Source organism: Nansenia antarctica, assembly GCF_963989245.1.
Source record: "Nansenia antarctica genome assembly, chromosome: 4".
NCBI lineage: Eukaryota > Metazoa > Chordata > Actinopteri > Argentiniformes > Microstomatidae > Nansenia > Nansenia antarctica.
This window is the reverse complement of record NC_137689.1, coordinates 63,006,269-63,018,389: the sequence shown is the minus strand read 5'-3', so window position 1 is coordinate 63,018,389 and position 12,121 is coordinate 63,006,269. Positions and strand designations below refer to the sequence as shown.

At 46.0% G+C, this 12,121-nt stretch overlaps 1 protein-coding gene across 1 annotated transcript in view; it reads right to left on the bottom strand.

Annotated features, from left to right (window-relative positions):
* Nucleotides 1-9,629, bottom strand: part of pam (peptidylglycine alpha-amidating monooxygenase) — a 67,865-nt gene extending 58,236 nt beyond the window's left edge. Inside the window, exons 1-2 of the mRNA XM_080528612.1 lie at nt 9,594-9,629; nt 373-1,482 (exon numbers count right to left, since the gene is read on the bottom strand). Coding sequence (XP_080384738.1) covers nt 373-467 — 95 coding nt within the window. The 5' untranslated portion in view covers nt 468-1,482; nt 9,594-9,629. The remainder of the gene's footprint in view (nt 1-372; nt 1,483-9,593) is intronic.
* Between the last annotated feature and the right edge of the window lie 2,492 nt (nt 9,630-12,121).

The window sequence follows — 12,121 nt, the reverse complement described above, 5'->3', positions numbered from 1 at the left end:
ACATCTCTGCAGTAGATTATCCCATTCTCTAAAACAATTAAAAACCAACTTATAAATTATTTCGCAATTAATCATTTATTGAATACTGGCTGTCATCTTAAATGTTTTTCCGAGAAAAAATAAGCCAAAGAAGCTACAAAACAAGAGGACATGTCTGTCTGTTATAAGCTACTCCAAATTGAGAAACAAGCAATTAAAACTTCTCATCCCTGAACATCAACACACACAGGGAGCATAAGCGACAACCACTCCTCACATGTAGCTACACAACTCTCACACCACCAATCGACAGCTGTTACAGCCTGCAGAGCCTCTTCAACTACCCTCTAAACAACAACAACAACAACAACAACAACAACAATCCGCCCTTACCTTTTCAGCCTGTCCAGGGGTCTCCTGGCCAGGTCTAGACTGTGGCTGTGACAGACCAGCGCCAGTACCACCACGCAGCAGACTAACACTCCCATCTCTCCTCTGGGTCCGCTCTGTCCTCCTCCTGCTCGGTCCTAACTGCTGTTACTGGATCTCCTCGGCTGTTGCTGCTGCTGCTGCTTCCTAGCCTGCCTGCCCGCCTCTCTCTCTCTCTCTCTTTCTCTCTCTCTCTGTGTCTCTGTGTCTCTCTCTTCCTGACTGGAGAGGCTCAGAGCGGAACAGAGACTGACTGCCTGGTCCGGCTGACTGGAGAGGAATGAAACAGAGCACAGAGAGAGGAGTGGAGCGGGAGGCTATGACACACACACACACACACACACACACACTGCTCTGAGATCAGCTGGCCTCGGACTCTCACAGACAGAAAGCTGGCAGCGGACGCGCAGAGAGCAGCGGGTCCCAGATCAGGACTTAATCCACACAGAGAAGAAGAGGACTTGGAGGCTTTTCTGGTGTTCAGATGGTGTTCAGAAGAGAAGGAGAAGGAAGAGGAGGAAGAAGAAGAGGAGGAGGAGAGCAAGGTTGTCGGTGTTGCTGTGAGCGCGGGCTGCGCTGCTCTCCTTGCTCCATACGACGAGCTTCTCAGGGGCTAGGTGCTTCCCTTTGTTAGTCCTCTTTATGACTGAGCTGCGCTGAGAGAGCACGCACACGCACACGCGCGCGCACGCGCACGCGCACACACACACACACACACACACACACACACAGAGGCGGGACTACCCTCTAGCTACAGTAGCACAATCCCTCCCCCGTTCCTCTCCTCTCCCCTCTTCTCTTCTCTTCTTTCACAAGTGTCTGAAACACACGGCACCTTTCCTCTCCACTCTCCTCAGCAGCTAACTTCTCACGCCTGGTCCAGGGCTTCCCTCTTCCTCTCTCTCTTTCTCTCTCTCTGCCTCAGAGAGGGGATGGAGAGGTGAGATGAAAGGAGAGGATTGGATGTCCGGGAGTGAGGGAGTGAGGGAGGTGGAGAAGTGTGTAAGTGCCGGTTCTCTCAGTCCTTAACAGCCTCCTCCTTTCACAGTTGCAGCATCCGTCTCTAGTCACAACCTGTAAAAATAGAAACAGACGCACATTGAGGGGGGAGGGTGTGTGCGCGCGTGTGTGTGTGTGTGACTACCGCGTCACTGCGTTCCTCCACTAGTGCTAACGTTATCCCAGAGTGAAGGCTCTTTCATACACTTCTATTATCATATGTGGCAGCTCAGCCACACTAGCTGTTAGCGCTAGCCCCCACCCCTCCCCCCCCACACACACACACACACAACCCATCTGATGATTTAACAGCAAAGAGGGGGTAGTTGAGTCTCTGTCTTCCATTAAATATTCATATGTGTGTGTGTGTGTGTGTGTGTGTGTGTGTGTGTGTGTGTGTGTGTGTGTGTGTGCGTGTGTGTGCGTGCGTGAGTCTCCAGAGCTGCACTGTTGCCATGGAAGGCAAGATACTGTTGACTCAATACAACCAGGGCTGGTACAGGACAGATGAAAGAGCAGGGGGAGGGAGGTAGGGAGGATGAGAGGGAGGGAGGGAAGAGGAAAGAAGAGAAAGGGAGAGCTGCAGTAATCCAATCAGAGATTTCCAGAGCAAAGAGGATTGGCTTCAGCGTTAAGGGGATCCAGTGGGTCACCGCCAGAAAAGAGAAAGAGAGAGAGAGAGAGAGAGAGAGAGTAAGAGGGGGAGGGAGGAAGGGAGAGAGAGACAGACAGCAGAGAGAGAGTGGGGGGGAAGAGAGAGGGAGAGACAGAGAGGGAGAGACAGGGAGAGAGAGAGAGAGAGAGAGAGAGAGAGAGAGAGAGAGAGAGAGAGACAGAGTGTCAAAAGACAGTTTAGAATGCCTGGGGACATGGTGACCATGGCACAGTAAAAATAACCAATGAATGGATGGCGTTTTTGTTTGGCTAGCGGTCGTTGAAGGAGGGGGTGAAACAGTAAGTTCATTTAGCAGTCACTCTTACAATAAGTAGGTTCGTCTAAAGTAAAGTATGTGAATCATGAATCAAGTGTACATCCCATTCTTATCCCAGGTTTTACTTGCGATGGGTAAGAGACAGAGGCAGTATAGAGCAAGGAGGAAAACCAGTAGGCTAGTTGTGACTGTGAAAGTGCAGGTGCCAGAGAGCGTGAGTGGTAGAGAGAGTTTCTCTATTGGAGGTGAACAGAAGGGAGAGAGACAGTGCTGGAGTTTCAGTAGAGTGGTCAGTTGGCGGCCGCCAACCCCAGAGGCGCAGGGTCAATACCCACATCCTCCGCTTTCCTCTCCTCTATAGTCCTTCTCTGCTTACTGGAAATGAAGAACACAAAAACACTAAAGAAAGAATGTAACCCCACACTCCTTTAGAAAGGGTGTTATTGGAGAACTGGAGCAACAAGGTGGGAAGAAAAAAAGAAATAGAAATAAAAAGAGAGGGAGAGAAAAGTGGAGCGACAGAATGAAATAAAGGAAGGAGAGAAGTAGATATGAGCAAGATCTAATCTCTCCCCATACAAGGCGTAATACTTAATACTTCAGAGGAACTGAGGAGAACAAACCAACATTTCCTGTTGAAAATGCTCTACGTAGAGTCCGTGGTAGTAGCAGTCATATCAATTCTAGCCCCAACATTTTCAAAAAAAAAGTATAAACAATAACTTCGGACACAAACCCAGAATGCCCGTGTTCAGTCTAAACCGAGCCAGTCAAAGAACGGAGTTACGACGCCCCTCCTGACCCCAACAGTTTTAAAGTTTCTGGATGGTACGTCAAACCACACCTCCAAGAAAAACATCTGGTCTCAGGTGCATTTTTGGAGAACAAAGAAAATGGAGGCAGAAATCAGCCAAGACCTGGCTACGATGCAGAGAAGACCTGCTATGGTCTATATAAAGAAATAACGAGAGAGAGAGAGAGAGAGAGAGAGAGAGAGAGAGAGAGAGAGAGAGAGAGAGAGAGAGAGAGATGTGGAGCGACAAACTGAAATAAAGGAGGTTGAGCTAGATATGGGCTAGTTCTAATGCCACTCTCTCCTGATCAGGCCTAATGCTGTTTAAAAGACCTGGTGTCACAGCTGGCGTGAGACACTGACACAAGCTTGTTGATCTTCTAACGGATCAATAACTAGGAGGATGAGGTAGAGAACAAGACATCCTCCTCCTTATGAAGATCAATATGTCATCATTTTAACGACTATTAGGCTACTCCCACTCTCTACACAGTATCACCACCACAGTAAGGGTCTACGTGACTGGTGGCTACGTATGACGTTCGACAACTAGCCATACGGCAGTGAGTGTTGCAGGTGTAATATGTCGGGACTTCATCAATATTATGGATTAAACCAGTTGCCAGTAGCCAAGCCAACACAGTTGTTTTCTCAGGTCCAGCGATGGGACTCAATACAAGTCAATGTGGTCTGAGAGGCACAGCACTGCTCCGCCATTGATCCCTGCTGTGGTGTGACCTGGGACATCCTGACCACAAAGCTGTGGCTGGGGTAAATAATAGCACAAATCACACCATGGAAAAATATGCCTTTTAAACACAGCTGACAGTGGACATGGAGCTCTATTTGCATCAGGGGAGGCTGGTGGAGGTAGAAATCGGAGGACGGGCTTCCTTGTAATGCATAGAATGGAATGAGGAATGGTATCAACCACGTGATACCTCGAAGATTCCGTTCTATGGATTACAATGAGCTCATCCTCCGATTTCTACCTCCATCAGCCTCCCCCCTGAGTCGCATGAATGGTAGCAGCAACAGTGATGTGTTGCTGAGCAACTGAGGATCCATTTATTCTATTCATGATTCCATAACCAAATTCAACTAGGGCCCAATTAAAAAAAGAAAACCCCTTAAATGCAATCCATTCTTTCTAAATTAATAGGCCAGACAGCCTTTTTCATGATAGGAAAAAACAAAAACATAAACTGCCGTCTGTCTGTCTAGATGTCTGTCTGCTGATAACACACAGCCCCCAATCACACAACAAACAAACCAACAGCACACAGTAAACAATGCTGTTTTAGGCTCTGGCAGCTTTTCAGAAACGAGCACTGACCATTCCTGCTCCTCTTGGCTGCTCCCATAAACCCCAATGGGACCACACATCAAACAGACCAGCACCAGTAGGCTAACCTAGGCTAACTGTATGACTCACAGATGCCATTTTGAGCATGCTAAAATGGCCACGCGACCACTCCAGTTGTTCTGCATGCAACATGACGTATGAGGCTGTTTGTGTTGGCTGGTTGGTCTTACTGGTGTCCAAACAGTGGAGAAGAATGTTCTGCATTCTCAATAAGGAAGCCCTTTGACAAAAGCTCAAAAATAAACACGTGTCTAGAACAGTGTAGCTGCTGTGAGTGGCAGGCCTATTTATAACAGAGGGGCAGCAGAGGGTCATGGACCAGCCCTCACACACTGCTGCATCAAGACAGGCAGAGAGGCATACTGAGATGAGAGCATGGAGGCATGGCATGCAGCACTACCGGAGGTAGGGAGGGGAGAGAGACTGGTGGGAGGGGTAGAGAGAGAGAGAGAGATGAAAGATAGAACGCTTAGCTTAGAACGCCAGGGAACGTCCAAGACACCAAGAGGAGGGGGCGGGGGGGGGGCGGGGGTCGGATCGGGTCTGGGGATGTTGGCTGGGAGGGGGAGGGTGGTGGGAGTATGAAACACCTGATTGGTCAAAGAACATCACCTAGGGAACCTATGACACCAGAGGGGTGTTACAACAGTCCAACGTGGCTTCCTCTCCTCGCCTCCTTGTCTCGTCTCCTTGTGTCCTTCCCTTCATCTGCAAGGGACAGGTGAAAGCAGCTACTCTGTGTCAGCCATGTTGCCACCTATCCCATATATGTTCAGATCAGTCCAGATCAACACAAGAGAATAGATGAGGTGGAGAAAACAACTTCACTACTACACGTTTAGACTATCAAGACAACCACACACAACCACACACACCCCTGACCACCATCCAGTCAGAGAATATGGAGTGGGGATTAAGGCGCTCGTATCTCATAATGTCAGCTGTGTTGGCGAGATAAAGGAAGGGCCCGGCGCTCCCCTCCTCCTCTTCTGGAGAACATGACCATGACGGACGCCTGAGAGGAGAGGTGTGGACGTGTTGACGAGGAAGATGGAAGGCAAGATGGAGAGATACAAGAACGCCTGAAAAGGCGGGACCCACTTGAGTTGAGAATCAGGCCTACATTGTGAAATAATGTCTTCAATGTAAAAAGGCCTCAGGATTCAGTACATTTGAAAGGAGGGGGTAATACGTGTGATACTATCTAACCGGGGGGGGGGGGGGGGGGGGGGGCAGACATCATGCTCATTGTTTGATAGCATTCATCATTCCGTTCCATGCATTACAATGAGCCTGTCCTCTGATTTCTACCTCCACCAGCCTACCCTGTATTGGCCATATCACAGAGTGATGCCGACTTCCTGATCTGCCCTATCATGTTCACTGGCATCATGCTATTACATTCCTGCATGCAGCAGACTGCTTGTAACCACCACACTGTCATCTTGAGAAGGGCCAGATACTGTACATTGCCAAATAAACACAATAATCCCCCCCCCCCACACACACACACACACACGCACACACACTCCCAACGGTAAACAGGGTAAACCCAGCAATCAGCCAGCGTATATCTCCTCTCCATCAGGGAGATTTCTGATTTCTACTTCTGCCAGCCTCTCCTGCCTCTCCCAAATGAGTCATCACTTTACCTGCGCATCACCTTTGAGTGAAGACGTCAGAGGGAAAGTCAAGGTGTGCTCACTATTCTGTCCTTTTCATCACATCTCATGGTAACTCACTCTTGGGCATAACATGAGTTACATTGCATTGGTCTGGAGAGGTGAACAGAAAAGTGTTTTTCTCCCTAGTTGAAAAGGAACTGAAAAAACACCGTCCTTCACCTTCTCTGATAAGAGCATTGTAGAATGCTAAAAGGCCATCCTTTTAAAAGGTCATCCTCTTCCTTATCAATTCAACAAACATATCCCAGCAGCACACCAGGCAATGGAAAAACACACAAAGCCATTCAGGGCATCATAACATTATTCTCAATTGATCCTCCCTCCCTCCCTCCCTCCCTCCGTCTCCCTCATCTCTCTCTTTCATATACATTCCTCATACCCCCCCCATCTCTCTCTTTTCATACATACTCCCTCTCACTTGGTCGCTCCCTCTCTCTCCCTCCCCCCGGAAACTACCATCAGTCCACCAGTGAGTCTATTGAGTCGACCAGGACAGCGACGCTGCTATTCCTGTCTCATGAACCAGCATCAATAACAAACAGATCACAGAGCATAGAAACCACAGCTGCTACCTCACAAACTAAAACTCCTACCCCATGTCCTCTATAGTTTAGGATGTCCATGTCTATGCTCTATAGTTGCGTGGAAAGTACAGACTGTCTAAGTACTCATTGATCCAATGTCACATTCAAGTAGACGTAGCGGGCAACACAGAGAAAATGGAACTGAGACAAAAAGCTGAAGCAGAAGTCTTACTGTGTCTGAGGAGCGTTTGGGCTTGTCCCCCAGCGAGCGACAGAGAGCCAGCGACGGAGCAGAGAGCCGCTAACCCCCAGGGAGATGCAGCTATAGTCTGGATGCTAAGCTGCTTACCTGATTCTGTCACTTTGGCTTCTGAACGGATGTTGTTCTAAAGGCCTGGGACTGGCAGAGAGGAGCTCACAGAGGAAGAGACATCGAGTTCTGATCTTCTGCTGTCTGGATGACTCACCACCAGGAGACAGAGGTGGGGGGGGGGGGAGATAGAGGAGAAATGGGGGGGGGGGGGGGGGGGGAAGTGAAGGGAAGGAGGCGGCAGGGCGGGGAGTGCTTAGATTTAGTTCAGCATGTTCACTGACATCATCGCTCAAAGACTCGTCGCTACAGAGGAAACTATGGTAACCGTTCCGTGCGCTCGCTGTCAAGCTCTTTTAATTGTCAGGGCAACTGAGGCAGGAGCCTGCTGGGGCTGCTCCACCACCGTAGGCATAGCAACACAAACAGCTCCCCCACCGTAGGCATATCAATAGAGGTGTTTGGACACATCAGATTAGATTAGGATTAACTTCATTGTTCCTGGTGGTAGTGACATTTAGATGTAGCCATGATTGTGTACACCGTACACCGATTGTGTACATACAATAACATCCGACCAGAGAAAACCTGATCCTAACAATTCCCACCAATATAGTGCGTTTCTAAATGCTCGAACAAGGTCTTCCTCCCTTTCGAGAGTGTCATCTTCCTTTGAAGAGAAATTAAACTGTCAAATCCTTGATATGATCACAGCTTCACAATGACAGAGGGGGGAGGGGGAGAGAGAGAGAGAGAGAGAGAGAGAGAGAGAGAGAGAGAGAGAGAGAGAGAGAGAGAGAGAGAGAGAGAGAGAGAGAGAGAGAGAGAGAGCGGGGCCTATTTACATAATAATGAATCCACTAGGCTATATAGAGCAGTCTAATTTGAAATGGAGCCTTCCTCTGGGTAATCTCTGTTGTATAGGCTATTAAACACCGCCTATCAGTGACAATGGTGGAGGGCGGTGGGGTGGGGGGGGGGGGGGTGTAAAGCCTTTGCAGAAGAGAAAGCATGATGAAAACATGCATAATCAAGGCCTTATGAAAATACTATACAGGCTCGCCCAATAGGCTATATGATCTGCTGGCATTTAATGTTCTATGCAAATATTCAACATTGGCAAGCCTTCCATACATACAAGGCAAGCCTTCTATGAAGAAAAAAGAACAATCTAGTCTCTAGTGTAATAGGCCAACCCTTCAAACCAGCAACAACAACAAAACAGCCAATTAGAGACACCCTGTTGCTGAGACCTATTTCAGGATGGGAAGAGTCAACATGGATTTAATTGTCTTTTGCGATACAAAACCCATTTTTTTCTCAAAATAATTGGATGACATTGATTTCACTGTGATGTATTTCTTTGAGAAATTAAAAAATGGTCATGGTTGCACTGCACTACTATTGAAAAGAAAATGTGTGTGTGCATGACTGTGTGTGCGTGTGTGTGCACGTGCGCTTGAGTGTGAGTGTAAGCATTGCGTGTTTATACACATTGCAGCCCCATCATACTTTACTGTGTGCCCACCACCAGTATCAAAGTTGCCCATCCCTTGCCTAGCCGGTGTGCCAGAAGATGTCAGTTCAGTCTAGACTGATCTGTGTGTGAAGCTAACCCATCTGTTGAGCTTTCACTTTCACTCAGAGGTTTAAAAGCGCTTGCATGACACTAATCCAATTACAAACTGAATCCTTTATGGCGTGGCACAAGTAAAACATGCGTTAGGCCTTCTGTTATTGTGTCATGAATAAGATAAACAATTGTCAAAACCAAGTACATGAAAAAACAGCATATCTTTAATGTGTTTGTAAAGCAGAACCATCATCACCCCTAATCTGACTGATCATACATGGGTATTGTGTTCTTGGAGACATCCCTCACCCACACCCACACCCACACCCACACCCACACCCACACCCACTGACTGTCCAGTTGACCAACAACACAGAAGACCTGACCAGCTGCAGTCTGTTGACCACAGTGACATCAGGTACAGACTCCTGAGGCATCAACACTACTCCAGCTAAGCTAGCATGCTAAATGACAGTATTACCAACAGATGGCGCGCTCTTATGGTGGGTCAGAAACGCAAGAGGATAATTTAAACGTCATGAATTCTATTAATGTAAAGATGTTGACACCGTGGAGCATTTGAGTTAGTCATTTTAGCCAACTTAGTGAGCTACACCTCGCCAACGTAGTGGAGGCTGAAATACATGCAACTAGTGCATTAAGACCTCAGAGTCAGAGTGAGACATGTTCGTAAACATTATTCACGCCTGTAAATGTAAATTCTTACTGGTCTGGTAACACTGTTTAGTAATTAGTTTGGTAACTAGAAAAAGAGTAGCGCCTCGTCTAGTGTCTGTGTACAACATGCCCATGTTGATACCAAGCAAAAACACTTCTGACAAGTGAGGGAAAGTGAGTGTGAAGAAATAGCGAAGACAAGTTTTCCCCTAACAAAACAGACTTTTTACACGTTTGAAAATGCCCCCAGAACATCTGTTGTAATTTGTTTGTTTGGTCTTTATTGACATTGTGAATACAATTTAAACTCTAAGGTGTATCTTACCTGTAAGCAATGCTGTACATGTCCCATGGATGTGTGTTCAGCCTGTCTCGTCGATACACAGCTGCTGCGTAGACCAGACCAAAGTAATCGTTGCGAACTAATCGACCCAGCTGGGAATGGAATTGTGACGGTACGCACGTCTGCATTATAATAAACTAATAAATGTGTCTTATGCCATATAGCCATATCGTGACTTCTCACCAGAAAACCATTTGAACGCCAATGTTATTTTTAAAATATGTATTTCGAACGAATTTTTTTCTTAAATAATACATATTCTTAAATAATAATAATAATAATAATAATAATAAATAAATAATAATAAATAATTAAATAATAATAATTATTAATATTATTATTAATTAAATAATTAAATAATAATAATAATAATATTCTTAAATATCTTTCTTAAATAATACATATTTGGACATCATCCAATAGGCTACCTATGACTCAATATTACTCATTATAGGATTTCCTGGAAGTATGTGTCATGATTAAGCTTATAAACTAAAATACGTTTGTACAGTTCACTACAGACAGAAGCCTGTTTATCTGTTATCATTAATAACATTCACGTTTTCAACATACAGCTCCTATAGTCTCGGAGATTCCTCCAGAATCCTTATCCAAGCCTCATTGTCGACATTCTAAAAGGACTACACCCTTGTATTTCATCAACACTTCAGACCTTTCTCAGAAGGCTGGTGTCGTTGTACAAGGTCCAGTCCCAGTGGGTTTAGATGAGAAGTCCCTGTTCTGTTGTCAGTTGTGTCTGATAGAGGAGAGGGGTCCTGCCAGCCTAGTCACTGACTGGACAGTACCAGTGCCACTCTGAGTGACAGTACCAGGGATACACGAGAGACCACACAGGGACAAAGGTCCACAGAGTGACAGACAGGCCTTCAGTTCTACCTCCTTGCCTAGTGTGGTAGCCGATCTGGAATTTCACAGGAAATTGTGAAACGTTGGACTCAATGCAATTTTGAAACTGTCAAGCTGTCGCTGGCTAAGTGCTTTCTCTCCAACTGTCCTTGTTACACTGTCATTACTGAATCATTTGTAAGTCAATTGAACCTTTGACTTTATGGGTGAGGAAGAATGAAACAGCTCAGTCTCTACAGGGTTTCGTTGGTTCTAATGGATAATGGTTTTCCAACAGTGCTCTAATTATTTATTTATTTTTTAATCAAAAGTGATTATGAGGAGGGGAGACGACCGCTCTCCTCTGGGCCGCCGCTGCCTCCACGCGCATCATGCACTGTGTGTAGGGCACCAAGACAGCCTAATGATCATCATCATAAGAATCATATGAATTGTGACTGTGTACATTTTTTTTATATCTGTATTGTGAATTGTATAGGGGACCAAAATAAACATTCTCAATCAATCAATCAATCAATCAATAATGATTAATTATTTAAATTGAAGATGAAGCACAACAATAATAGGCACCATTAGACCATTATGGTCACATGCTGCTAGATCTGGCCTGGTAAAGAAGCATTGTTCTTTTTTATTTGATGACTCGATTGATGGCGTGAAACTTAAGTTGTGAACGAATCGCGAGTGTCCATGCTTGATACTACTGATGACGAAACAGAGTCTTGAAGGATTATCCCATTTCATAGGGGAAGATTTTTTCAACCGCCGAAAAGCGAATGGCACTCCAATTCAGAGCTTTCATGTGACGTCACAGCATAGTGGAAACGCCCACCTGACGGGCAAAAGGCACTTTTTGCGGGCAAAACCCAATAATTCCAACGTGTCTGGATAGAGTAGAAGACAGGGAATCCAACACTATTTGAATGGTGTCAATCCTCCACTCCTATCACCGTCGTGTATCTTGATAGTTCTTCATGAGTGAGGTGGTTTAAATAGTAGGCAGCCATGTTGAGCGATGTTGCTATGATACTTTTTGCCCGTCAGGTTGGTGGTTGCTAGGGAAGAAACCACGTGACTGAAAGCTATGAATAGGCTAGGTGCACGATATCACTACTTCCTGAAAGGCAACTGGTATGAACATATCCTGTCTCACTCTATTGGTTTAATTGATTAATCAGCTGTGCGGTAAACCGTTGGAACACACAGTGCACAGCTGATTAATCAATTAAACCAATAGAGTGAGACAGGATATGTTCATGCCAGGTGCCTTTCAGGAAGTAGTGGAGATCGTGCACCTAGCCTATTGCTTGCTAAGACCATTAAGTGGACTGACATTAAGTGTGCGTAAAATCCAAATGATTACGCAGTTCAACTTGTCACCTTCTTGACAGCTCAATTCTTTCCACATTTGACATCTCTCTGCCCAAAGGCCTAGGAGGTAATAGCTCGCTGTGGTACCAGCCGCTGGTGCAGGGAAGACAGTGGTTATCAATGTATCAAAACTAGAAGACAAGGCAATCAGGTGATAATGAAAGTCAATTGGCCTGGACTCCCCCAAATCTCTTACCAATAAAAGCTTCCTGCAATAGGGAAATCATGAGAGAGAGTTGAGACCTGCAGGCCTAAGTGAATTATTCCACGTA